General features: G+C 47.1%; 2 protein-coding genes across 6 annotated transcripts in view; both read left to right on the top strand.

Annotated features, from left to right (window-relative positions):
- The window catches only part of FAM219A (family with sequence similarity 219 member A), a 101,823-nt gene extending 84,499 nt beyond the window's left edge, over positions 1-17,324 (top strand). For 2 of the 4 annotated variants that reach the window (XM_003642969.6, XM_004937105.5), the window contains exons 3-6: positions 2,492-2,594; positions 7,187-7,267; positions 7,552-7,606; positions 8,658-17,324. In XM_003642969.6, coding sequence (XP_003643017.1) covers positions 2,492-2,594; positions 7,187-7,267; positions 7,552-7,606; positions 8,658-8,813 — 395 coding nt within the window. In that variant the 3' untranslated portion in view covers positions 8,814-17,324. Of the gene's footprint in view, positions 1-2,491; positions 2,595-7,186; positions 7,268-7,551; positions 7,607-8,654 lie in introns of all 4 variants that reach the window. The other 2 variants (XM_004937106.5, XM_001231782.7) reach the window with 1 other exon arrangement.
- Positions 10,191-22,485, top strand: C9orf24 (C9orf24 homolog). 2 transcript variants are annotated; one of them, XM_004937102.5, is made up of 7 exons: positions 10,191-18,547; positions 19,532-19,679; positions 20,282-20,394; positions 20,511-20,586; positions 20,705-20,913; positions 21,096-21,185; positions 22,344-22,485. In XM_004937102.5, the coding sequence occupies exons 1-6, from the start codon at positions 18,410-18,412 to the stop codon at positions 21,183-21,185; spliced, it is 774 nt and encodes a 257-aa protein (XP_004937159.1). In that variant the 5' UTR covers positions 10,191-18,409; the 3' UTR covers positions 22,344-22,485. The 2 variants fall into 2 exon arrangements, with proteins under 2 accessions (XP_004937159.1, XP_424976.2); XM_424976.8 differs by having other exon boundaries at positions 20,705-20,918.
- Positions 22,486-22,708: the final 223 nt, after the last annotated feature.

Here is a 22,708-nt window from a genome sequence, read left to right as displayed (position 1 = left end):
TAAGGCTCAGTAGCTGGTTTCCTTGCCTCAAAGACTGAAGAGGCTCATATGCATCTCCATCACCTTCCAGGAGCTTGTCCTATCACCCCTGGGCTGGACAGACCTCCCATTCTCCCTGCCATCTCTTGGTTTTTGGCCACCAGGGCCTCAGGATTCACAGCATCCAAGAGGGGACTGAAATGTCAGTTCACACTTAGAAATGTGTCTGGGTGTGAATGTGACAGCTGCACATTTTGTCCTGCAGCACTATTGCTTTGGGAACGTTCACTCCAAGCTACTAAATAGGTGAGAAAGCGGGTTAAATAGGAAATTTATTATCAGTCAGGCCCACACATCGAATTAGCACCCAGTAAGAGCATAGAAGTGGTCATGGGAAGACCTACTGGAGGAAGAATACATTTAGCTAAAGTCCAGATTCATCAACCGAATGAGTAATCTGAATCGGAAGAGAGCATTAGTGTTTGTACAGGGTAATCAATAGAAATCAGAGAGTGCCAGTACATTTAAAAGGCTCAGTCAGGCCTTAACCGTCTTGACAGAGAATGAAATCTCATTTGTGAGTCAGGTGCTATTTGTGAATTACGCAGCACCTTAAAGTATTGGCAACTTGTCTCAGCACTGCGGATTTGTGGTCAGCACTGGAGCTTCTGATGTAAATGGGGGGAAGTTGTTTTGTGTTTAGGGTTGTAAACCTTTGCCTCCATAAAACCATGCTTTATACCTCTGCCCCTGAATAGCAACATTCACATGGCCTGCAAAATGTCAGCCTTTTTTTTTCTGGAGACAATGACAACCAGTGCATTTGCAAGTTCCAGTCGTGAGAAATTACTGTGATTTAAGGTTGTGCCTTCGATCCTGTATCAGTCTCTTTGTTGCTCATGCCAGAGAGAGTTATTGGTCTGGTCCTTCCCCTGCCAACTTCACTGAGCTTTTATTCACCTCTGATGTCAGCGGGAGCAGGGCTGGGTATGGTGTGTGTGGGTATGTACTGTCCTCTACTGCTTCCTCATCTGTGCTCATTACCACAGTGTAGAGACATCTCTTCTTGCTTGTCCATCAAAAAAAGGCAGCCTTGCACATGTGTCTCCCTGCTCCTTCCCCATGGATAGAATGGGGTTGTGCCACCATGCATTGCACACCCTAACGGCACACAGCTTTCCCACCACAAGTAGCAGGTGCTTTCTTCTCCAAGGGGAATAAAATCAGCAAGAGAAAAAAGTATATCAACACATTTCACACACCGCAGGGGAAGCAGAAGCAAGACGAATTCACTATTCAGGTTCCCCAGCCAGTAGTCTGATAAACCCCTATTATTCAGGCATGACACAAAAGTAGTTTCCAACATTTTCTCACACTCTGGAGGATGTTTTTAGCCAGATCCTGCCTTGCTGGTCCCACAGTCTTTGTTTTCCTACAAGCCTTGCCTGGCACTGCAGGATGAGTCTGGGGCATTAAGCTCAGTTTTGTGGCTAATTGCTGACTCAACCCAACTGATTTGCCAAAAGAAGCAAGGAAGGACTTTGAATCAGAAATTTGAATATCAATTTATATGACAACCCATTTGGCTTCTATCCTTCCTATCCTGGTAGCAGCAACATGTTGATACAGCACAAACAGTACCTTCCAACAGAAGGCTTAGCTTTTGCACCTGAACTCTAGTTATGATCCTGCGGTGAGAAGTTATTAAGAAGGGAAATAGCTTCTCCTATATGAGAAAATAAGTTTAATCCCCTCTTGCAATAAATACACAAAGAAAGCTCCATGCTTTGTCAGAGATTTAAGGTACATTTCAGCAGCAAACAGAACATGCTCTGAAAATTAAGCAACAATATGCTGTTTAAAAATGTAGCTGAAGAAGGTTTCACTTTTTTTTTTCCCTTAAATAAAGCTTGCAAGATTCAATGTGAGATAAAAGAGGACACACTGGGGACAACACAGGCAGTTATAAGGAGAGGCAAAGAAGGCAGCAACATTTCTTCTGTGGGATGTTATTCTGTTAAGTTGCCTTCCTGGGAAGTAATAACTCTGGTGTCAGACCAGGCTGGACTAGAATTAAAATGATGGTTCTGGATTGATGGAGGCACTTTTCTGTCCCAGCTGGGCCCCTCAGTAGCAGTCTGTAGAGGAGAAAATGTAAAAGGATAAATTTCTTGCCCAGCCCACGGTACTGTTTTAGAGTCTATAGCTGCAGAGAGGCAAGATTTGTCCAGGATCTCATCCTGAAGCTCCATGACCATCTTAGCGTGGCATTGCCAGCAAGCTGCTGTGTGTCAGGGCATACTACCTTTAGCCCCTAGTGAGCTTGGAAGCAGTGGAACACAGCTCGTCCAACCTTCACAGTATCACTGCCTAGGAGATGGAGTGCTCATGTCCTATGCTATTAATTCCACCATGCTTTTTACTACTATCAAATCTGGATTTCTGTAGCTGTATGGAGACCACCCAGGCTGTTGCCCTAATTTTGCTTTTCTCCTGTCTGTCCCACATGCAGAGAAGCAGAGGGAGCTGGCTCGGAAGGGCTCTCTGAAGAATGGCAATATGGGAAGCCCAGTTAATCAGCAGCCCAAGAAGAATAATGTGATGGCACGGACAAGGTAAGAACTGGAAAACTCAGCTGTGCTCTAAGCTGTAATTCCTTATGACCTTAAGATGAGCAAGAACGGTGTTCATTGTCATTCCCCCACTGCCAGACAGACTGCAAGAGCAGCGATGGCCCTTCCCAAATGCTCTGTCCTGTGTTGCATCTTGTCCCATGGGAAGATGCAGGCACAGATGGGCCCAGAATCAGTGATAATAGAGCCTGCAGACAACAGTGAGCCTAGCCTGGTAAAAATCAGGGGTTTTGTATGTCTTTAATGCTCTGGGCAATCCTGCATAATAAATAATCCTACCAGCAGGAAGGTGTGCATTTGTGCTTCACGTAACAGCAAACTGTTTTAAAGCTTAGTTCTGACTTGGCTGCTTTTATCCCAGTAATTCTTCTTCTTTTTGAAAATGACCCCTTCCTCATACTGATTAACTTAATGAAGACTTGTGTAAAATCCATCTCTGCGTGTTTTGCTGTACAGCTCCTCCACACTTTGAACAGCATGGTCATAGCTGGAGCTACGTTGGCTCATCTCCGTATGCCATTATCAGACAATGCTACAATCCACTGTAAACTAAGAAGTTTTTAGATGAATACATTATTTTAGTGTATTTCTGTTTTTTCCATGCAGGCTTCACTACAATAATGTATCACTTATCTGCATTCAGGGGGCAGGAACCATACTGAGTCAACAGAATTGCACATTTTGCATGCCACAAGAAAGGTGGTAATTTTTAGTGAAGGATCACACTTAAAATGACAGCCAGATCTACATGTGTTCTGGTTTAACCCAGCAAGCAGCAGAACAATACACAGCCACTCGCTCCCTCCCCCCCTCCCAGTGGGATGGGGGAGAGAACTGGAAAAAAATGGGTAGAACTCATAGGCTGGAATAAATGCTATTGACTAAGACAGAAGAGGAAGAAAGAAATAACAGAAATGATAATAACACATATATATGCATATTTATACAGAACAAGTGATGCACAAACCAATTGCTCACCTCTTACTGATTGATGCCCAGACAGTTCCCAGGCAGTGGTAGCTCCCTTGGCCAACTGCCCTCAGTTTTATGGGTGTTTTTGTTTGTTTGTTTGTTTGCATAATGTAATGTGGTATGGAATATCCCTTTGTACAGTTTGGGTCAGCTCTCCTAGTTCTGTCCCCTTACAGCTCCTTGTGCCACAGCCCCCCTCACTGGCAGGTCAGTATGAGAAGCTGAGAAGCTGAAATATCCTTGGCTCTGTCCAGCACTGTTCAGCAACTACTAAAACGTCGGTGTGTAATTAACATTATTTTTCTCCTACATCCCACACATAGCATCATACCATACAGTATGAAGAAAATCAACTCTGTCTCAGCTGAACCAATACAACATGAAGGCTGCATTTTTAATGATGAATGAGAAGGTGTCATGGATTACTACATACTAAGTAAAACAGGACCGGCAGGTCAGAGCCTCTCTCTATGCAGCACATCCAACAGATGAGTTTCAAATTAGTTCCCAAAACCTACAGCAGTAGTCATGAATCATGCCAGGACCTTGTCAAGTTTTATTTGCAAGTCCCTCTGACACTGGTGAAAGATACTGCATTGCTCACTGCTCTGCATTTGGTTTTTGAGACCACATAAAGGAATAAGGTTCTTAGTGGCAGTAAGAATTTCAGCAGGTGCTCTCAGATGGGTTTTCCATGCCTGCTGCTCCTCACTGGTTTCCAAATGCGGTCTGGGAAGACTTGGATTCTTTTGGCAGTAGGCTGCGTGCTCGATTCTCAAGAGCAATTGTAGCAGATTTGACACTCAAGAGATTTAGAAACACTGAAATTAGTGGGGCAAGATAATAAGGTAGAGAACATGGAACAAGTGCTGATGCCTACCTGTTAAATGAGAGACTTGTAACTGGAGAGGCTGCTGCTTCAGAACTGCCAGAAAAAGGAGGAGTGATTTGTGTGGGAAAGGGTTAAGCAGTGGTACCCATTGACAAAAGCTTTAGAGTAGCCAGCTCAGTTTTATTCCATCTGTGAAGATCTGAGCACTGTTTAGAGGGTATGCAAACCCCTGCACAGCCAAACTAAGCCTGCTAGCAATAGACTTGCATTTCTTAGTTACTTTTCACATAGCTTTTAGAAGCTTCCCTTAGGATCTGCAAAACAGAGGTTTGCAGCCTTTAGGTTAGTAGCAAATGTAGCCAATCTCCATTGTTCCTATGGGACTGAGAAGTGTCTGGCTTAGGTTCTTGATGGCTCATACTTCCTCATCCCCCAGCTCCTTTAGCTTTCTGGGAACAAAGAGCACATTGGCACAGCCCTTGTAATACCTCAGGATGGTTTGCTCTGTCCTGCCACAGGCAGGGCAGCCAGGAAGGCAGAAATGCCTCAGGCTTGATCACAAGGCTGCAGTACAGTGCGAGAAACTCCAGTGGGATATACTGCAAGACATCTAGGTTATAGCTCTTTAAGTCTGAACTGCTGCTTTCTTCCAGTCTCTGCAGGGTGAGGAAAATCTAAAGGCATTTTCCCCTTTTTAACAGTTCTGCTCTTCTCCTGTTTTCCTTCATTCAGATGAAGTGTGTTGCCTCTCCTTGCCCCTGCCTCACTTCCTTCTCTTTCTCTGATGCTTTTGTTCTTTGGTATTGCCTGTATGAATTTCTGAGATCCAGCCTCATGTACCAGGCTGCCTTTGCCATTCAGTCTTCTCCTGAGTTGTGGGGACAACCAGCTTTAGAGGTGAAAGGATCTATATCCACAGCATGCTCAGCCTTGCTAAGATCAAATAAAATGTGAGCAGAATTGGTGCGATTCCGGTACCATCATTACGAGCACTGGCAGAACTCGCAACACCATCTGCACCCCTTCTACACAGATACTGTAGTCTGCTCTGAGAATAAGCTAAACTTAGATGTTGTTGTAATGTATTTCACATTAAGGGACAAAAACCAAGACAAAAAGCTCATCTCCACAGATGAAATTAAATATAACCATAGCCCAGCTTTGTTCCAAGGACACTGAAAAGCAACAGTAAGGTCAACTGGGATGTGAAGAAAAATCTTAAATCAGAAGCAGAAACATTTTCGCAGTTTCAGTCTGCTGTAGAAAAGCTGTAGTTCTTGTACTATGAAAAAAAAAAAAAAGACATTTCTCAAGAAAAAGATGTAGTGAGTTATTTAAATCAAGTAAATAACACCACAGAGGGCTGTTCTCTTTGATCCCCTGATGGTGCTTCCTTCACTCACAATAGAGTAACAACTGCCAGTGACTGTGTATGAAGCAGAAGCTTGAAAACTGAAGAGCAAGTATGGAAGTGAGTGCTGCTGGAATCTGTGTAGGCAAGCTGCTGCTGCCAGATCACAGCTTCTGTTTTAGATTCAGACATCTTTGCTTCTTTAATTCCTTCCTACGTACTTTACAGGGAGCAGAAGGACTCTCTAGAGGCTATGGGAAGGGTTATTGAATTTTGCAAGTGGATCCCGTTTTCTGCAGTTCCCTGTTGCAGCAGGTTGGAAATTCTGCATCAGTTTTAAAATTAATTTAGTTAGACTTTAGTTTCAGTGAATACAGTAAGAAAATGCAACCAGTCATGAGCATGTATATCTGCTTTGTGATAACATTTGAAATATTTTACTATCCCTGATTCTTTCCTATCTTCAATGCCTTTAGATTGTTAAAATCATAATGGCTTCCTGAATTTTTCTGAGCAGAAGAACATTGCAGCTGGTATAGAGCAGTTGAAGCATGAATGAGACATATTATTGTTTTTAGACGTTCCCAGAGTCTTAGTCCCTTGTTAAAGACTAGTCATTCGTTTGAGAGGGAATCTGATTTAACCCACTGAGCAAGGAGATTTTCATCACACTCTTGAGTTCACACCTGCTAAACACAGTATCTTGCTCCATTTGCTCAGTCTGGCTGATCTTATTTTAAATATGAGCTCAAGTCTTTGTGCAGTTTTGTGGATGAAAGAACTCTGTTGTGAACTGGATACCATTGAATAATGTATTTTCCTTATCTTAGAGGCACTGAAGTCTATATTCCTTTACACAGACTCCCTCAGGCAATTAAAGATGCAAAGTCATCACCAGCCATTGTAACACTTATGATTAACTGAAAGTCATCATAGAATAATAGGATTTAAGAAGTACTAGTTCATTTCAGCTCCTGTGCTGTGCCCACTAGCTCGTATTTATCACATTACTTACTGAATTTAAGAGCGAGACCTCAGAAGTGCTATATTATGAGGGCTGGGTAGGGACTCAGGCAGAAAGACCAAATCCCTGATTTCCAATAGGAGAATAGTAGGAGTGTTACGCCCCTGGCTTTTTCTGGCCTCCTTCTCCCACTTCCTTATTGCAAGTGCCATATACTCATTGCTAGGGGAAAAAAAAAAATCTGATAAGGCAAGCAGTGCTAGCTGATCAGGTTAATCAGAATGACACCCAGACTTTCCCAACAGTTCTGTCTTCCAGAGAGGAGCCTGTTCCCAAGGTATGTCCAGTGCAAAGCAATGAAATGGGGAAATCTAATCTATCATATGATTTTGATAAAACCCTGTGTATTACTGAGCTGCACTGTGTGGTTAATGGACATCCTTTGACTTTTTCAGGCTCGTCGTTCCCAACAAGGGCTATTCGTCACTAGATCAGAGTCCAGATGAAAAGCCACTGGTAGCCCTGGATACGGACAGGTATGCAAAGTGTTAATAATATGATATACATTATGGTGCAAGCAGGTTTTCACAACAGATTTCATAACTGGTCTGTGTATGTGTAAACAAGCAGGAAGAGGCAAGAGTAAGGAGCACTTCTTTGGAAATGTCTGAGGTTCACAAATGAAAGTTGCCCTCCAGACTCCCTTGATGTAATTTCTCTGTGCCTAAAGGACAGCTTCACAGCACTTGACAGGACTAACTGGGGAATACAGGGCTCTCTGACTGTTTCCTTCTTTGCTCTGTCTTGTCCTTCCCTGCAGTGATGATGACTTTGACATGTCCAGATATTCTTCCTCGGGATACTCGTCAGCTGAGGTGAGTTAGACTCTCTCCTGCCATTGTTGCCATTAATGCTGATAGTAGGGCAACAAGAAACAGCTTAGAGTGGCCTTCTGAAGCCAAAAATGGCTACTCAAGGAATTTACCAGTGGTGTAAACTTTGGATGGGTCCATGACAGAAACTGTGCCATGCTTCTCTCCTTTCAGTGATCTAGCTGGCTCCATCCCCACACTGGCATGGCACAGACACAAATCTTTTTCACCCATTGTTTCACTGGAGTTTTTCCCAGTTCTGCTGATTCCACAGTGTTGCCCCATGTAGTACAGAAGCATCAAGTTGTCTGTCATGGCAGCTCAGCGACTGTTTGCTTGCCAAGGACACAAATAATGGACCTGAGAGTGCACTGCTATTTCCAGTCCTTATGGGGGCCAGGGTTGCATAATGGGTGTTTGCTTGAAGCAAGCAGAAATTCCAGGGAGGACTTACAAATATGAAGTCTTGTCCTCTCAAAGAGAAAAGGCAGGAAGTTTGGGCTTGTTAATCCCTTGTATTGTTTCTAAATATATTCCCAAGCTCTCCAGTGAATTAGTTGCTCAGCCTCTGGCTGGTGCTTCTGTAGGATCTGATTTTATATTCAAGGTGCTGAACAGCCATTCTGCACATGAGCCACTGAAAACTCTTCCCCCTTGTATCCCTTCCTAGGGGAAAAACACCACTGAAGCATTGAGAGGTGTTCAAGAGTCCAAGAGTAGGCACCAGATCAAATTATCTGTGCTATTAGAGGGCCCTGTCTTGAAGGATTGTTCCTTCAGAGCTGGCTAGATTGCACTTGAACCTTAGATTACAAAGAACCAAGTGGCTTGACCACCTTTCAGCTGTTTTAATGCCCCAGACTAAGTGGGGTGGACTGCCTGGTTCCCAGTTGGATTATTTTTGTTTCCTACTTCATAGGTGGGAAATATCAAATATATTTAACATATTATATATGGGAAATATGTTCCAGAATAAGGGACCTCCTTCCTTGTCCAACCTTTCAAAAGAAATAAGTTGCCAGTGTTTGACTGTTTGTCTCTTTGTCTGTAGCAGATCAACCAAGACTTGAACATCCAGCTGCTAAAGGATGGGTACCGGTTAGATGAGATCCCAGATGACGAGGACCTTGACCTAATCCCCCCTAAATCGGTCAACCCTACCTGCATGTGTTGCCAAGCCACCTCCTCCACCGCCTGTCACATCCAGTAGTGAGGCCGGCAGGCTGTGATCAGTGCTTTCCACTATAACTGTAAAACTTAACAGCCATTGCTTCCTCCTATGGTAGGACGTGCACCTCTTTGTGTTCATAGAGCCAGGAGAAACCCAAAAATTCATTTTATGATTGGTTGATAAGTTATTTTAAACTATGGTTAAACAAAAAACAAGTTGCTCAAAGTGACAGGCAACGCCTGACACAACTGACTGGTCTGAAAAGTGAACGCAGAAGGGTCAAGAGACCGTTCTGGGGGTTTTGTAGGCACAAGAGATGTTTCATAAGGTGTGAGCTCCAGAACAGAAACAGTTAATCCTACCTGCAAGATCAAGAGTGAATCTGAGGTGTGTCAAGGGGTTTTACCTGAGGTCAGTTCATAGTTCATTCACTAAGCATGATTTGATCTGTGTAACCAAAATTGTACCACAACAGAGGTACAAATGGCAACAGAGTGGGACATCCTTTCTTATGGCAGCTCTAGCCAGGACTAACACAACACAATTCATTCACTTGCAAAGAGGGCGAATAGGTGGCATTTCACTGTGAGTCAGTACTAGCTAGAGCTGTTGTGTCACATATCCAGTGCAATCTACCTTTGGCACCACATTAAGTTATCACCAAACACATCACATTTGATTTACAATCTATCCATGCTCTGAGGGGATTCAGTCTTTGACTGAGAATGCCATACCCATGAATTCAGTTCACTTGAATATACTGACTTCAGCTTATACTTAATTCCTTTGAGACCCATTTGCTTCCAAAAGTCTCCAACTTTGTTCGACTAAGAAAAAATGAAACCTGCTAAGACAGGAACTGAAGGTCAGTGCTGAAAAAGCTAGCAGAAGAAAGCATATTTTTACAGAGCTTGGCTGTTGATGTTCTTTTGACACTGCATCTCTTGGTGCCTGTGGGAGAGATTTGTTAACCTTGTGGTGTCAGACTTTAAGGGAGTTTTGAGCAACAGAGGGATTATGAGCAGATTCAGCTGGAAAAAAAAAATAAAAGCCACAAGAGGAAACTACTGTTTATCACATCTCTGCCCACCTGTGAGCCACGCTTTGTCTGTTAGAGCTGTCCCATATCAGGACCATTTGTGTCAGGAAACCTGGCATTACATTTCATTTCTGGATTGAATTGCCAGCTCACCAACAGATTGTTTTCAATGCAAAATGATTTCTGGAATTAGGAGACATGTCCTTTCCTGCTCAGCTTTACGCTGCTGGCTTCAGAAGACATGTGACACAGATGGTGGATGAGCTGGCATCATTCTCTGAGGTGAAAACTTTTGACACAAGCACAACTGTGTCCTTTTCTGCTCAGCCAGAAAGACTGCCTGCATTACATCAGCACTTGCTTTAGAGACTTGTAGAGGGAAAAAGTTAGGACAGTTTTAAGTTTCCTATCAGAATTCCCCAGGCCACAAGAAAGAGCCTGATCTCCACCCTGAAGTACAGATCTCCCGCCTCAGATTTACACATCATGATCTGATTCTCTAAGAAGTCTCATCTCTCTTAGTGATGAAGAGGCCCCTTAACACCCTGGGTATTTTTCTGTGCAGTACAGGGCATGACGTCGTGCACAGCATAAGCGTAAGAGCAAGCATTCAGGACTCCTGGGCTTCATTCACTAGCTGGCTTCAGACAACTGTGAAAGATGTCTTCCCCATGCCTAAAACAGGGCTATTGGCCCTATCTGCCAAGGAACAGAAAGAGACTGAGCAGGCTTGTTTAATGAGCATCTCTGCCTCCTACTGCAGAAGCGCTGATTAACTTGCCACCTCCCCTAGGAAGAGCGTTCCTCAATTAGAACTCCTCTCAGTTTCTCATCATACAGCAGTGATGAGGGGGAATATTTCAAGAGTGTTTCTAAAGAAGCACAAAGCTTCCAGTCCCCCCTTCCTTGTTTCTTTTGTGTGCCTGCTTTCCTCTCCAGTGCTCGCTTAGGTGTGAGATGAGCAAATTGTCTGAAGGGATGAGGGGAGCTCTAATGACACTGTGCTGGGAAAAAATATCAAGGAGTCTCTTTTTCAAATGCAGAATGTAGTCAAAATTTTAAAGGAACCCCATGGTCTAAATAAATCCTGTAGCACGTGGCCCAATCTCTTTAAAGGCTCACACTTCCAAAGCAGGATTTTGCAGTTCAGCATTAGTACCATGTAACACTGTCATTGTGCTTCCTGAGTCAGTGTCTGTGCCTTCTAGCCGGGCTGCACACACTCAGCCTTTGCTGCAGCCCTTGCTCAGGAGCTCAGAGCAGTTTGGTGAGCTTCTCAAGCAATGAGATGTCTGTTTCCATGGGTCAGCCCTTGCAAACTGCAGATCCCACAGGTCACCATCACATCACCTTTGGGTTTCGACGAGGATTGAAGGAGACATGCTGAGATGAGGACTATAACTCTCTGTAACCATTGCACCATGGCACCTCAACCAAGTCCTTTCTTTGCTTCTGCTTTTATCTGCCTGCCACATGCCCTGAGGCATTTTCCAGTTCCTGCAGCCACCCTCCACCCTTTGCATTGTGTGATGGGCACCTGCTTCCAGCATAACTCCCTAAAGTCCCTTGGAAGGAGATATTCACTTGCACATGGGAGGGAGGGAGATTAATTTAAATGCTAACTAGGCCAGTGCTTCCTCCAAATACAAAGAGAAGCACAGTCCCAGGGTTTTTCCCTGCTCACAGAAGGATTTGGTTGCACAAATAGCTGTTTTGGCATGATAGTACAGGACCATAAAATGGCAATTTTTTGGCTTCTCCTCTCTATGCTTTGTGTTCATATATTTTATTAGGGGATTAAAGTAGAAATGGTGGGGATAAGTAGTTACCTGTGTAGAGTCATTACCAGGAAGGCTGAATGAATTAAGGCAATGCACGTGTGGCTATCATAGATAACTGATCACTAACCCTTCTGAGCTGCAGCCCTTTAATCAGTTACGATCATGAGGTGTGGATGTTGGCTTGTTACAGACCATGATGGCAAGCTCAGCATTGTATGTTAACAGTGGGTTGGATTGGCTCTCCCTGTCTGCTCTTGTGTTCAGACCTTTGTTTCAGCCGTAAGGTTTTCCTCGTGCCCTCACTAAAGGTGATGTGGTGGGTTCCCGGGAAGGAGTACACGAATGTGGCCACTGCTCTTTGACACCACTCCAGCAGGTTATCTGCTGCCATGGCCTGGAGAAGGTTAAAGCAAAGAGCACAGCCCCTGACTCTTTGCTGCAGCACTGTAAAGCTATAAAAGCAGTAGACATGCTGGGTACTCTCCAAACTGCAGTTTGCTTGCAAGAAAGAGAATCATTTCTTAGCACCAGTGTTTGCAACATACCAGATGGCCTTTTCAGGCCCTATTTTCAGTCCAAAATGTACTGAATACCAGGGAGAGGATGCCACTGAGTATGAAAGGTTGCATTACTGTTCATCTAAATTAGCAAGCAGTTAAGATAGCTTCTTTATAATGATGCCAGCACCTCCAACAAAAAACTTCGATGCTTCCTGAAGCCAGACTGGCTTTTGCTAGGATTTTAAGTACTTTTCATTTCCAAATTCCTAGAGTTTAGGCAAATCCTTTCCTCATATCAGAGGTCAGCTGTGCTCTTTAGCATGAGCTGTCTTTGGACTTCAAGGTCTCAGTGCTCAACTCTGTTTCCCCAGTCTGCAAACTCCCCATTTCCAAATGTCTGTTTATCCTCCCAGTGTCAAAGAAGGTCCTTAGATAGCAGGATCTGGTCTGCTTTTCTGGTGGCTGTATAATCTTCAGCTGGAAGAAGGCTGATGTCTAGATGACCATCCCAGAGGCTCCTTTGATCTTAGCAGACTTATCTCGAAGCCAGCCTTTGGAAGAGGCACTGGATCAAATCTGATGTCGCTGCATGTCAGCCCCCAAGGTGTACATTTGACCCTCCAGTCTGCTATTCTCTGTCCATCTTGCTTGCAGATGCTTTGCAACTGCAAAAGCAGAGGGCCAAGCCTGGAGCACAGACTTCAAAATGGACTTCTAGATGCTGTGCTCACCCATGGACAGGACAGACTCAGCTGCTCTGGTTTGGCTCTCCATCTCCTTTCGCAGAAGGAGGCAGCTGCTCTGCTCAGCTGTGTGCTGGCGGACACACCGGTCTGAAATCCTGAGCAGAAACCTTCTCTCTCCATGCAATTTGTCCCCCGGGTGGCCTGCAAGCTGTACAACAGTGCACAGGAAGCTTGAAAAGTGCAGCACCCTGCATGTGACTCAACAGCAAAATGAAGATGCTTTTGAAGGAAGGAGAGACCCAGCTGAGCACCAGATGGAATGATAGAAGAAAAACAAGCAATAGCTGGAAAGGCTGCCAAATGCTGCCGTGGGCCAGGACATGTCCCAGTATTCCAGGCTTATCTATCTCAGTACAGTGCCGACACCAGCAAGGAGCAAATCTTGCTTTCAGATGCACACTCAAAAAACACCATGTCCCTGGTATGGCACTACAGCCAAATACTACTGCAAAGAATCTACTGGACCTACAGAGCACAGAAATGAGATCGTGCTGCTTTTGGCACATGTTAGATGTTTGCTCTAGCCTCAGGCAAGTCACATCCCCTCTAGTCATCCATTCCCTTCTGCTGCACTGGGAAGAAATCTGCCTTCCCAGGACACTACCACCTTGCATGGATGTTACTGAGTGTACAGTGGGCACCATTGTTAGAATAGCTCTGCAAGCAAGATGCAAAAAACATGCTATAAACAGGTAGTTTCATAATTCTACAAAGAACAGCAAGACAACTCTCCCTCAGTTTACCTGCTTCTGGTTCTATTCTTGTATCAGAATGCTGCAGAGTGGAGCTTAGTAGAGAGATTAAGCAGCTTTAGGGACAGATGTTTGGCAAGGATATGTTTCCCAGTTATTTGGTTCTTGCCTTTGCACAGCTGGCTACTCAGTGTGCATGCTGACACAGAGAATGTGTAGTAACATTCAGTGGCCCAACAGCACCATCCCGTGCTAGCAGAGTTAAGGGATTTCAAAGTGCAGGTGTTTTTACAACTCAGATAGTGAGCTCTAATTGAATGGAAGCGATCACTGAAATGCTCATTTGTGATATTACCAAGGCAGTTTCATGCTTTTATTCTTAGCATTTATGTAACAATACAAGATGTATTTGTCGGGTCTCTCCCTTCATTTTTCCATTCTTCCTTCAAGCACACATGGGGTATGGCCCTCCCACCTATACCAAAACAGGCTTTGTCACCTGGCTGCTGCTGGGCTCAGCAAGCACAGGCTGCACGTGCCACCCTGAATGTACCCTGGTTTTGGCCTCTGGCATCCTTCAGAGCCGTCTCTTCACAGCTTCTGTCTCTCTCTGCTTTTCATGTATTGAAAATAGATTTTCATAGTTGGTCAGTGTGTCCTCTAGGAGGACACAACATCCTTGTCATTTCCTGTCAAGGCTTTCTTTTGCAAGAGATCACTCCAGACCTTGAACTGCACTTCATCAGACAAACCTGCCCGTTGCAGAGCCATGCAGCTCTGAAGCAGAAGGGCTATCAGCTTAGCACAGAAGGGTCAGCTGTGACCTGGGATTGCATACAGAAGGTTAATGCCGCACTAACCCAGGAGCAGGCTTCTCACAGGGGCTGCCATCTGAGATTTCACTACCCGTGTAATGCAGCTGAACCGTTGCCTTGCTTCCCAAAAATTGCAGCTATATCCTTTCCTGTGACCCCAAACACTGGTGGCAGTCCCAGGATCACAGCAGCCAGGTGCTGTCTGGCTGAGCACTCCTCTGGCAGCTTGCTGGGAAGGCCAGGGACATGGCTAACTGAAGTTACATGGAGCAGAGCATGCAGAATGCCATGGCACAGAGCAGAACACACACACACCAGCACAGACTGCAGCTTTCCCTGGCACCCATAGAGAGCAACTCTTCCCATTGCTTCCCAGACTAAATTGCCAGCAGAAACTGGTGGTAGGTCTGAGCCAAAGATGCATTTGCTTCCAGAAGGAGCACATCTTGCTGATTGCACCCAGTCTGTGAAACAGTCATTTCCATAGCAACAAATGGTGAGAGGGGCAGTGGAATTGTATCTGGGAGTGGAAGGTCCAATTGAAACGTCATTAAAATGTTACTTTCAGATGTGTCACTGGAAACAGAGCAGTAAGCACTGGGAAAAGAAGGGCCACTGATAGGCTGCGCTGAGATAAGTCCTGTTATTTGCTGAGGTGTTTGCCCTCCCCTAGCTGCCCATTTACCTGCCCCAGGTGAGGTCTCCATTAAGCTGTGATGTGATACAGACCCATGGAGAGGTGGAAAACTTGGGCCAGCTCTCCTCACAGCAGCCCAGCAGGAGATGCAGCAAGTGTGACTGTTGGGAGAGCCAGTGAGACAGCCAGGATTTCCCTTTGCCCTCCTGATCAGCCCAGAGGAAAGAGGGGGGGCTGATGGTCACCCAGGTGATTTTAAAACCTTGGTGTGAGCCAGCATCACCCTGCTGGGTCTGGGACTCAAGATCCCTGCATGAGCCTGACAGCCATGGGAGGCACGGCTGGGACATCTGTCAGTGGTTCCCTTGTCTGCTATGAAGCAAATGCTGGTAGGCGTGCAGTTCTGCAGGGGGAATAGCTCTAGCAGAGGACAGTCTTTGCAGAGGAGAAAATCCAGAAAGATATTCCCCTTTCTCCCCTTATGCACATTTATAACCATTTAAAATCCTTTCATGGGGTCTACTGAACCTTCAGTTTAATAAAGAAGGGAATGAACCACTACAAAACAGCTTTCTGAAAGGTTCTGAAAGCAGATGCCACTTGCATGCAGAGCTGCTCTGTGTCTAATGTGCATCTTCCAGAGCTCACCGCATCCTGCAGCTGAGTCCCCTTGTGTGCTGTGTGGGGCTGTGGAGGGAGAGCCAGAGCTGACCATCACACCAACAGCTACAGCTTCCCAAACTATGGAAGGGTTAGACAAGGAAGCAAGGAAAGCAGCAGCAGTGATAGAAGTATAAGTAGTTGTCACAGGTAAACTTTGATATCTATGTCCAATGGTTAGTTCTAGAATTGCAAGCCTTGTTATATTGCATACGTCCTCCTTTCACTCCTTTCTCAAAGCAGCCATCATCTTTCCCCCGTCCCCACCTTGAACTGGTCTTGGGCAACACAGGCAGTTGCACCAAAATGATTCTCAGCCCCATCCTGCATTCTCCCCCTCCTACCCAAACCCAAAGCAGTCCAGACAGCTGTTGGCTATCGCAAGTCTTAATTTTTAGTAACTCCACTTGAGTTTCTTTCTTCGTGTACTATAGCTTCCTCCACAAGCACCCCAGCAGGGCAGTACAAGAGGCTCTGACCATGTCCCAGGAAGCTTCTTTGCCCCCTGGCAGCACCCTGCAGACATGCACCTTACTGGGAACGTATGGGTCAGTGCTGGTGAGAGCCAGCACTGCTGACCTCATGCGTCACAGCTGATGGGGATCCACCAGGGGAAGCTGGCAGGGAGTGGCTACTGTCCCTTTTCTTTTAAATTTGGAGGGAGAGGGGGATATTTTTGGCATTTAGATTATTGTCCATCTTCTAGTGGCCAAGTTCTGGGCTGCATTAATAATTGGGGTCGATGGGCTGTCTGGGCAGGTATGGAGCTTCACACCAACCTCAACAGCAAATGCCATGGCTGTATTCATGGCTGAGTTTCTCCCGTGCTGGCAAAGAGCAGGCTGTGCATCCAGCAGGCTCCGGATGACCCGGCAGGCAGGGAGAAAGCCCTCTTCTGTGTTCTGATCAAGTCCATTTCATATCCTCAGCTTGAAAGAAACTAAACCCGAGGAAATGCTTCCAAGGTCTCCTTCCACCACGCAGTGCCTGGTGCCCAGCGGAGGCATTTGTGGGTCACTGAAAATGGGATCCTTCTGGGATATATTTAATGGAAATGCCTTTCAGGAGAGACCTCCCAACCTTTTCCTTAATCTCAGAACAGGGGATGAATTTCCAAGCTGTCCTTGCATATAGTGAAACATAGCTGAAACAGCCAAATGCAAAGTAGAGTTAAATGTAGGGTTTGACCTGAATAACCTTTTAATTAGGAAGATAAATTTGTTGTAGCTTGACCTTAGTCCATGTTAGGAACCTGCTAATCATGTGACATGCAGAGTGTATTAATGCTGCACTTAACTTGGCCATTGGTTTTATTATCTGGTTTGGGGAGTTTTTCACTCCCGAAGCATCAGTCTGCATCTCGTATGTTCCTTTCTTCTTTTTTCTTTCCTGTTCAGAACATGTAGCACATGTTGTACTTCTGTTCTCGTCCGCGTAGAGTATTGCCTTAAACAGATCGGTTGTGTTGTGGTTTGTTTTGGGTTTTCTTTTTTTTTTCTACCATCAGTTTTGTGCATTAATTTATTTAAAAATGTGTTTTTGAAGAAAAGAAAAAAAAAAAAACCACCATGAAACGTATAATATTTTTTTTTTAACATTTCCATGGCAGTATTTATCATTGTTACTGGTTGTGTGTAGTGTAACAATTAATGATATTAAAAAGCATACATACAAAAACCAGCCTGCCAGCCTTTGTCATTGGAGTGAACTGGACAGCGGGGTGTGAGCATACAAACAGAGCCAGGATGGTGCCCCAAGATGCCCCAACTCTCACTGGTGCTGAAATCAGGGGTGGACAAACAGATGGATGAACAGAGCTGGTGTTCAGGCACTGCTGGCCAGCCGGAAGGGATGAAAACCTGCAGCAGTGCAGGGATGCTCAGAAAGGAGGTGTCCAGAAAATGGAGTTTCTGCCCAGCATCCTGGTTTGGGCAGAAAGTGCACGTGGTTTCTGTGAGTCCCTCCTTTCTGTACCCCCAGTGACTGCACTGAGCTTGGGGATCGCTCACCTACACCAGCCCTGCAGAGCCCACCATTGCAACAGCAAATGAGCCACACAAGGTGACCTAAATCTCCCTTTTTAATGAAAAAAACATGAAAAAAAAAAACAAAAAAAACCCCAACAACTCAACACATGGAGAGCTCCCCAGAGCAGGCACTAATTCCTCTTCATACCCCAAAATTGCAGAGCAGTGCCATATGGGGTAGGAGCCTAGTGCCATGCCTTATGATGGCTGGAGCAGTGTGGTGCTGCTCTGGGTTTTCCAAGGCAATACTTGGGGAGAGGGCCTAGAAACCGAAAAATGCCTAAAAGCTATGTTCTGCACCTCCCAAAATACAATAACCTTGACTGGAACCAGCTGAAACTGCTTCTTACCCCTGTTAATCTAATTGCCTGTGCGAGGGGAGGAAGGCTGGGATCAAGGGAACGCAGCAGTGCCCATGGTGGGAGGGATGGAGGGACAATGGGAGGGACACAGGGTTGCAGGGAGCAGTTACTGAGCTCTACTCCAGGACTTGATATCCTTTGGAACACACCATAGCACTGCCAGAATGTGACCAAATCTCCCTTCTCCCACACTGTGATGTCACCAATGACATAAACACCACCAGGAGCCTCCAGAGCAGAGCCACCGAGGCCCCCATTCCCTTTCCACAAAGGTTCCCACACGGGTCCTCGTGGGCTGGGAGACTCCAGCCCTGTGCAGTGCCTCTGAGCCACCCCAAGATCCACCAGGACCCAGCATCCCTCTGGCTGCAGCACCATGTTCCTCTTTGCCCAAAAGCACAAGACGCCCGTCAGCACCTACACCGATTCTTACCGGCCGCCATGCACCATGAAAAAGGCCATCTATGAGAAGGCTCCACTGCAGCTGTGGAGAGATAACAAATTTGTGACCCAGGTAATAGCCTCATGGTTTCTTCCCCGATCTGGCTGAGGACGCTTGGGGCTGGGCGAGGGGTGGCATGGGGAACTCATGGGGTGCCTCACTCTCCACATCAAGGGATGCTCGTGTTCTCTGGTCAGAAATATGTCTGTGCTTGTGTCTTCTCGTTCCCTGGGCTTGGTGTGTGTCTGTGGAATGCACTCACAGGGCAGACAAGCACAAGCTCTCACACATAGTTCCTGGCCATCAGCAGGTTTCAGAGTGCCCCCACTGGGAAGGCGAAACTGAGGCAGGGCGTCCAGGTGACGTGGTTGTGATGGGGGCAGATGGATGCCCCAGCTCACAGCCCTGAGGCTTGCCCAGTCCTGAGTGGCAGAACATCTCCCAGCCCAGCTCCTGGAGGAGGACAGACCCCTGAGACATGATCTCACCAGGGGGGTCCCTGTGGTCCACAGCCATACAGTTCTCCCCACAGTCTAGCCAGCAGGCAGGCTCTGATGTGAAGCACACCACAAAATGGGTTATCTCTTGCAGCCTCATTAACATGTGTGTTATAATTAGAGAGCCGGCAGAGGGCATGGAGAAGGATGTCACAGCTACACAGGGACAGAAGCATCTCCTACAGCCTGGGCACCCTGGCAGACCCCAGCCCTCTTGGCCTCTGCCAGCTGTAGGGCTTTATCCCACAGCTCCTTTCCCTATCTCTGCTGGCCTTAGACATAGTGGCTCTGTTGTCCCCACACCATCCTCTGCTTTGCAAAGCATCTGGATGTCCCCAGACATCACGAATGCAAAGGAGAAGAGGTGGTGGTACCCAGCCACTCTCTGCGCCCAGCACACACCCTCTATGCAGATATTCACCCTCCTGGTGAGTTCTGGGGCATGTCTCCAGTGTTAGGTCCTGCCTGAAAATCAGTAATTGGCTTCAACACATTCCCCAGAGCTGACAGAGGCAGGTGTATCACCTGGGTATCTCACCTCACTCTCCACTGTCTTTAGGGATTAACAATGCCCCAGGAGCAAAATATGTCTCACCAAGGTCAGCCTGAGAAGCTGATTAAGGCTGTGATGCAGGAGTATTTGTACCGGAATGCCATTGACCCCACTGCTTACTGGCCTGAGAAGTACTGGCTGACCAAACCTGAAGGTACTGCAAGTTCCCATCTGTCCCACTGTGTCACACAGAGAATGTCACTGAGGGCCACAAGACAGGGAGCTGCCAGTGCCAGGTGCAACTCTGCCCACCCCTCATTTTACATCCTGTGTTTCCCCAGTGGTGGCAAAGGGACCCTCACTTGCCATCTGTGCTTGTGGCTTTGCTGTAACCACCCATCAACATCCCCACGTTGAGGTCTCTTGGGCTCACCCCACTGGTAGCCCCTCAATACCTACTGGTGGTCAGTGACGCCTGACGGACACATCCCTCCTGGCCCCCAGGGTTGGGTTGGGATGAATTGGGTTGAGCTGGAATGGACATGCCCTCCTTCATTCTCAGGGCCGCCATTCACCCTGCCTCCATTGTCTCTTGGCCAGTGGAATGCAGGTGGTGGCACCCACACCTGTTAAGGTCCTGGTGGCCCTTAACAAGGAACCCAGCAGCAGCACCTCTGAAGTGCCCCTGAACCCATGGTGTTGTGTCTGTGAGACACAGAGAGCAGTTGGGATGTTCCAGCTGTGTCACACATCCCCAACCCCACCGGCAGCCACCTGCCCCACAGGGCAGTCCTGCCTGTCTGCTTCTCATTCCAGAGAAATACAGCCCAGTTTTTGTCAATGAGGACAAATACATCACCTGGCGAACAGGTCCCTACAGCAGTGCAGCCTGGAACAAGTACAGCACCTACCTCCCCCTGCCGCCCAAGGTAGGACCTGGCCCCTTTTACCCTGCAAAACTGGAGCTACCTCGGGTGCCATCAGCACCTTGGGTTCTGCAGTGAAATGGTGGCAGTGCTTCAAAGGCTGCAATCACTCCTTGCAGGAGAAGAGAATGGAGACCTTTCTTCAAAGCATACCTGTGCCGTACCCCCCAAAACCCGCCTGCCTCAACCAATATGGTAACTGCCCTCATCCAGAGCTCCAGCTGTAGCTCTGCCCCTGCCGTGCCAGTGGCCATCTGGTTGACCAGATGTCTGCTTCTCCTTTTTGCTACCCTCTCTGTCCCTCTGCTTGCAGAGAGGGAGGTGGTTGGTGACATGCTGCGCAGGCTGTCACGGCTCTCACCGCCGTCCCTGCAGCCTGTGTACACTATGTCAGGGAGGACACCCTTCCAGGGCTATTACAGCCCATGCTCTGGTCGCCACTACTGCCTGCGAGGGATGGACTACTATGTCGATGGGGACCCCACCATCAGAAGGCATCTCAATGCGCTAGCAGAACGGACTGTAAGGTTGAGCTGGGCTGAGATGGGCTGTGAATGGATCAAAGAGTGTTTTGGTTTGGATTGGGATGGCTTGGGTTCACATGAGCTGGGGTGAAGTGAGATGAGTTGGGTTGGGTGGGTTGGGAAAAACATGGTCTCCATTCTCAGGACCACCACTCACTCTGCCTCTGTTGTCTCTTGCAGGAGTATCCCGTGTTGCAATTACAGCCCTACAGCGATGTTCTGTGCAAGTACACATCACCGCCTGCCATCATACCCATGTATGAGCCCTAGGTACGAACAGATTGGAGTGCTCCAGTGTGGAGCAGGTTGCCCTGGTGCAAAGCTATTATTTTATCTAACACCAGCAAAGGGTTAGGTCCCTTTCTGTTAGGGTTTGATGCAAAACTGCTCAGAGGATTGTTCTGGGGGTGATGATGCAGGACACAGATCCTGAGGGGTAATGGGTCACGTTATGGTGGTCATGCAGTCAGTAACACAGGTACTGTTCTTCCATCTTATAGACTAAGTGGCCACAACCAGGCAGAGCAGGCACCATTGTGGTGCTGAGCTGGAGCACATCACTGCTATCTGTGGAAAAGAAGCCACTAAATTTCATCCCTCAAGGGCAGGTGTTGCTGTGCTTAATCGCATCCTGCTGTCTTTGGGACTGCGCAGCACCCAAACTCTCAGTGGTACCCCTGAACCTGGCTGTAGATGGCTTAGCACCAAACGGATTTTGGTGCCACATTAGTGCTGCCTGTGTAGCTCTTGTCCTTTCTGCCATCGCCTGCTTTTCTCAGCCAAGGAGCCGTTCCCCTGTCATGCTGTCCTTTACACAGTAATTAACAATGCTGCATAACCCGCTGCGGGTCCAGAGGCACCTTAATCCCTCTGTGTTTGCCTTTGGGATCTTTCCACTGCAGAGGCAGCTCTTTCCCTAGAACAGCTCTCGGGACGCAGCCAGGGGAGAGAGGAAGCTGTTCTCCAGCTTAGTTGTCACTGTGCTACTGCACCAGCTGTCCATGATCCAAAATTAGGAGTCGGGCTTGCAGAACATGATTGGCCTTACATTTCTGAGACCAGAAACTGAAGACAAACAAGAACAAACAGGGAGCACTGAATTCTCCATAGCTGTCCCCATGCCCAAACCTCAGTGAGATGGTTCTCAAAGTCTTCTCCACTGAGAATAAGGCGTATTTTCTTGGACTCGCATGGGTCTGGAAATTAAGTTTTTTTGGAAAATGACAGTGCAAGGAGTGGGAGCGGCAGGGAAAGGCCTCACTGAGACGGCAATGCCAGGGATCTTCAGCTCTCCTGCTTGGCCTCAGCACCCAGAGGCGCTGATAGAGGATGGGAGGCTGTGTGGGCAGTGCTCGTCTCAGTGCAGTGCTGGCAGCCAGAAGCAGAGTTTCATCCTGCCCATGTAGCACCGCATGCTTCCTCTCCTAGGTGGGACTCCAGTCACTTCAAGAAGCTGGGGGGAGTCCAGAGAGGCAGCTACACCATCCACCCCGAGTTCGCCTCAGAGATGTACCATGCACCGGCACGCTAAGCGAAGATGAGCTCCCAATAAAACCGCTTTGGGCAACCACTGCTGGCAGTTCCGTTCCTACAGAATGGGGAACTCCCAGCAAAGGGGAGACCAGTAAATGTTGTGACCTTGGGCTACACTTGGACAAACCTTGGTTATGGGTGCCCCATCCCTGGAGGTGCTCGAGGCCAGGCTGGATGGGGCCCTGGGCAGCCTGAGTTGGTGGGGGCAACCAGCCCATGGCAGGGGGTGGGGCTGGGAGGGCTTCGAGGTCCCATCCAAC

Source organism: Gallus gallus, chromosome Z, assembly GCF_016699485.2.
Source record: "Gallus gallus isolate bGalGal1 chromosome Z, bGalGal1.mat.broiler.GRCg7b, whole genome shotgun sequence".
Classification (NCBI taxonomy): domain Eukaryota; kingdom Metazoa; phylum Chordata; class Aves; order Galliformes; family Phasianidae; genus Gallus; species Gallus gallus.
This window is presented reverse-complemented; position numbering and strand designations above follow the sequence as displayed.

Coding starts and splice junctions, on each gene's coding strand:
- C9orf24 (XM_424976.8), top strand. CDS start 18,410: ATGTTCCTCTTTGCCCAAAAGCACAAGACGCCCGTCAGCACCTACACC. Junction 18,548..19,531: donor ATAACAAATTTGTGACCCAG/GTAATAGCCTCA, acceptor CACTGTCTTTAG/GGATTAACAATGCCCCAGGA. Junction 20,395..20,510: donor ACCTCCCCCTGCCGCCCAAG/GTAGGACCTGGC, acceptor CACTCCTTGCAG/GAGAAGAGAATGGAGACCTT.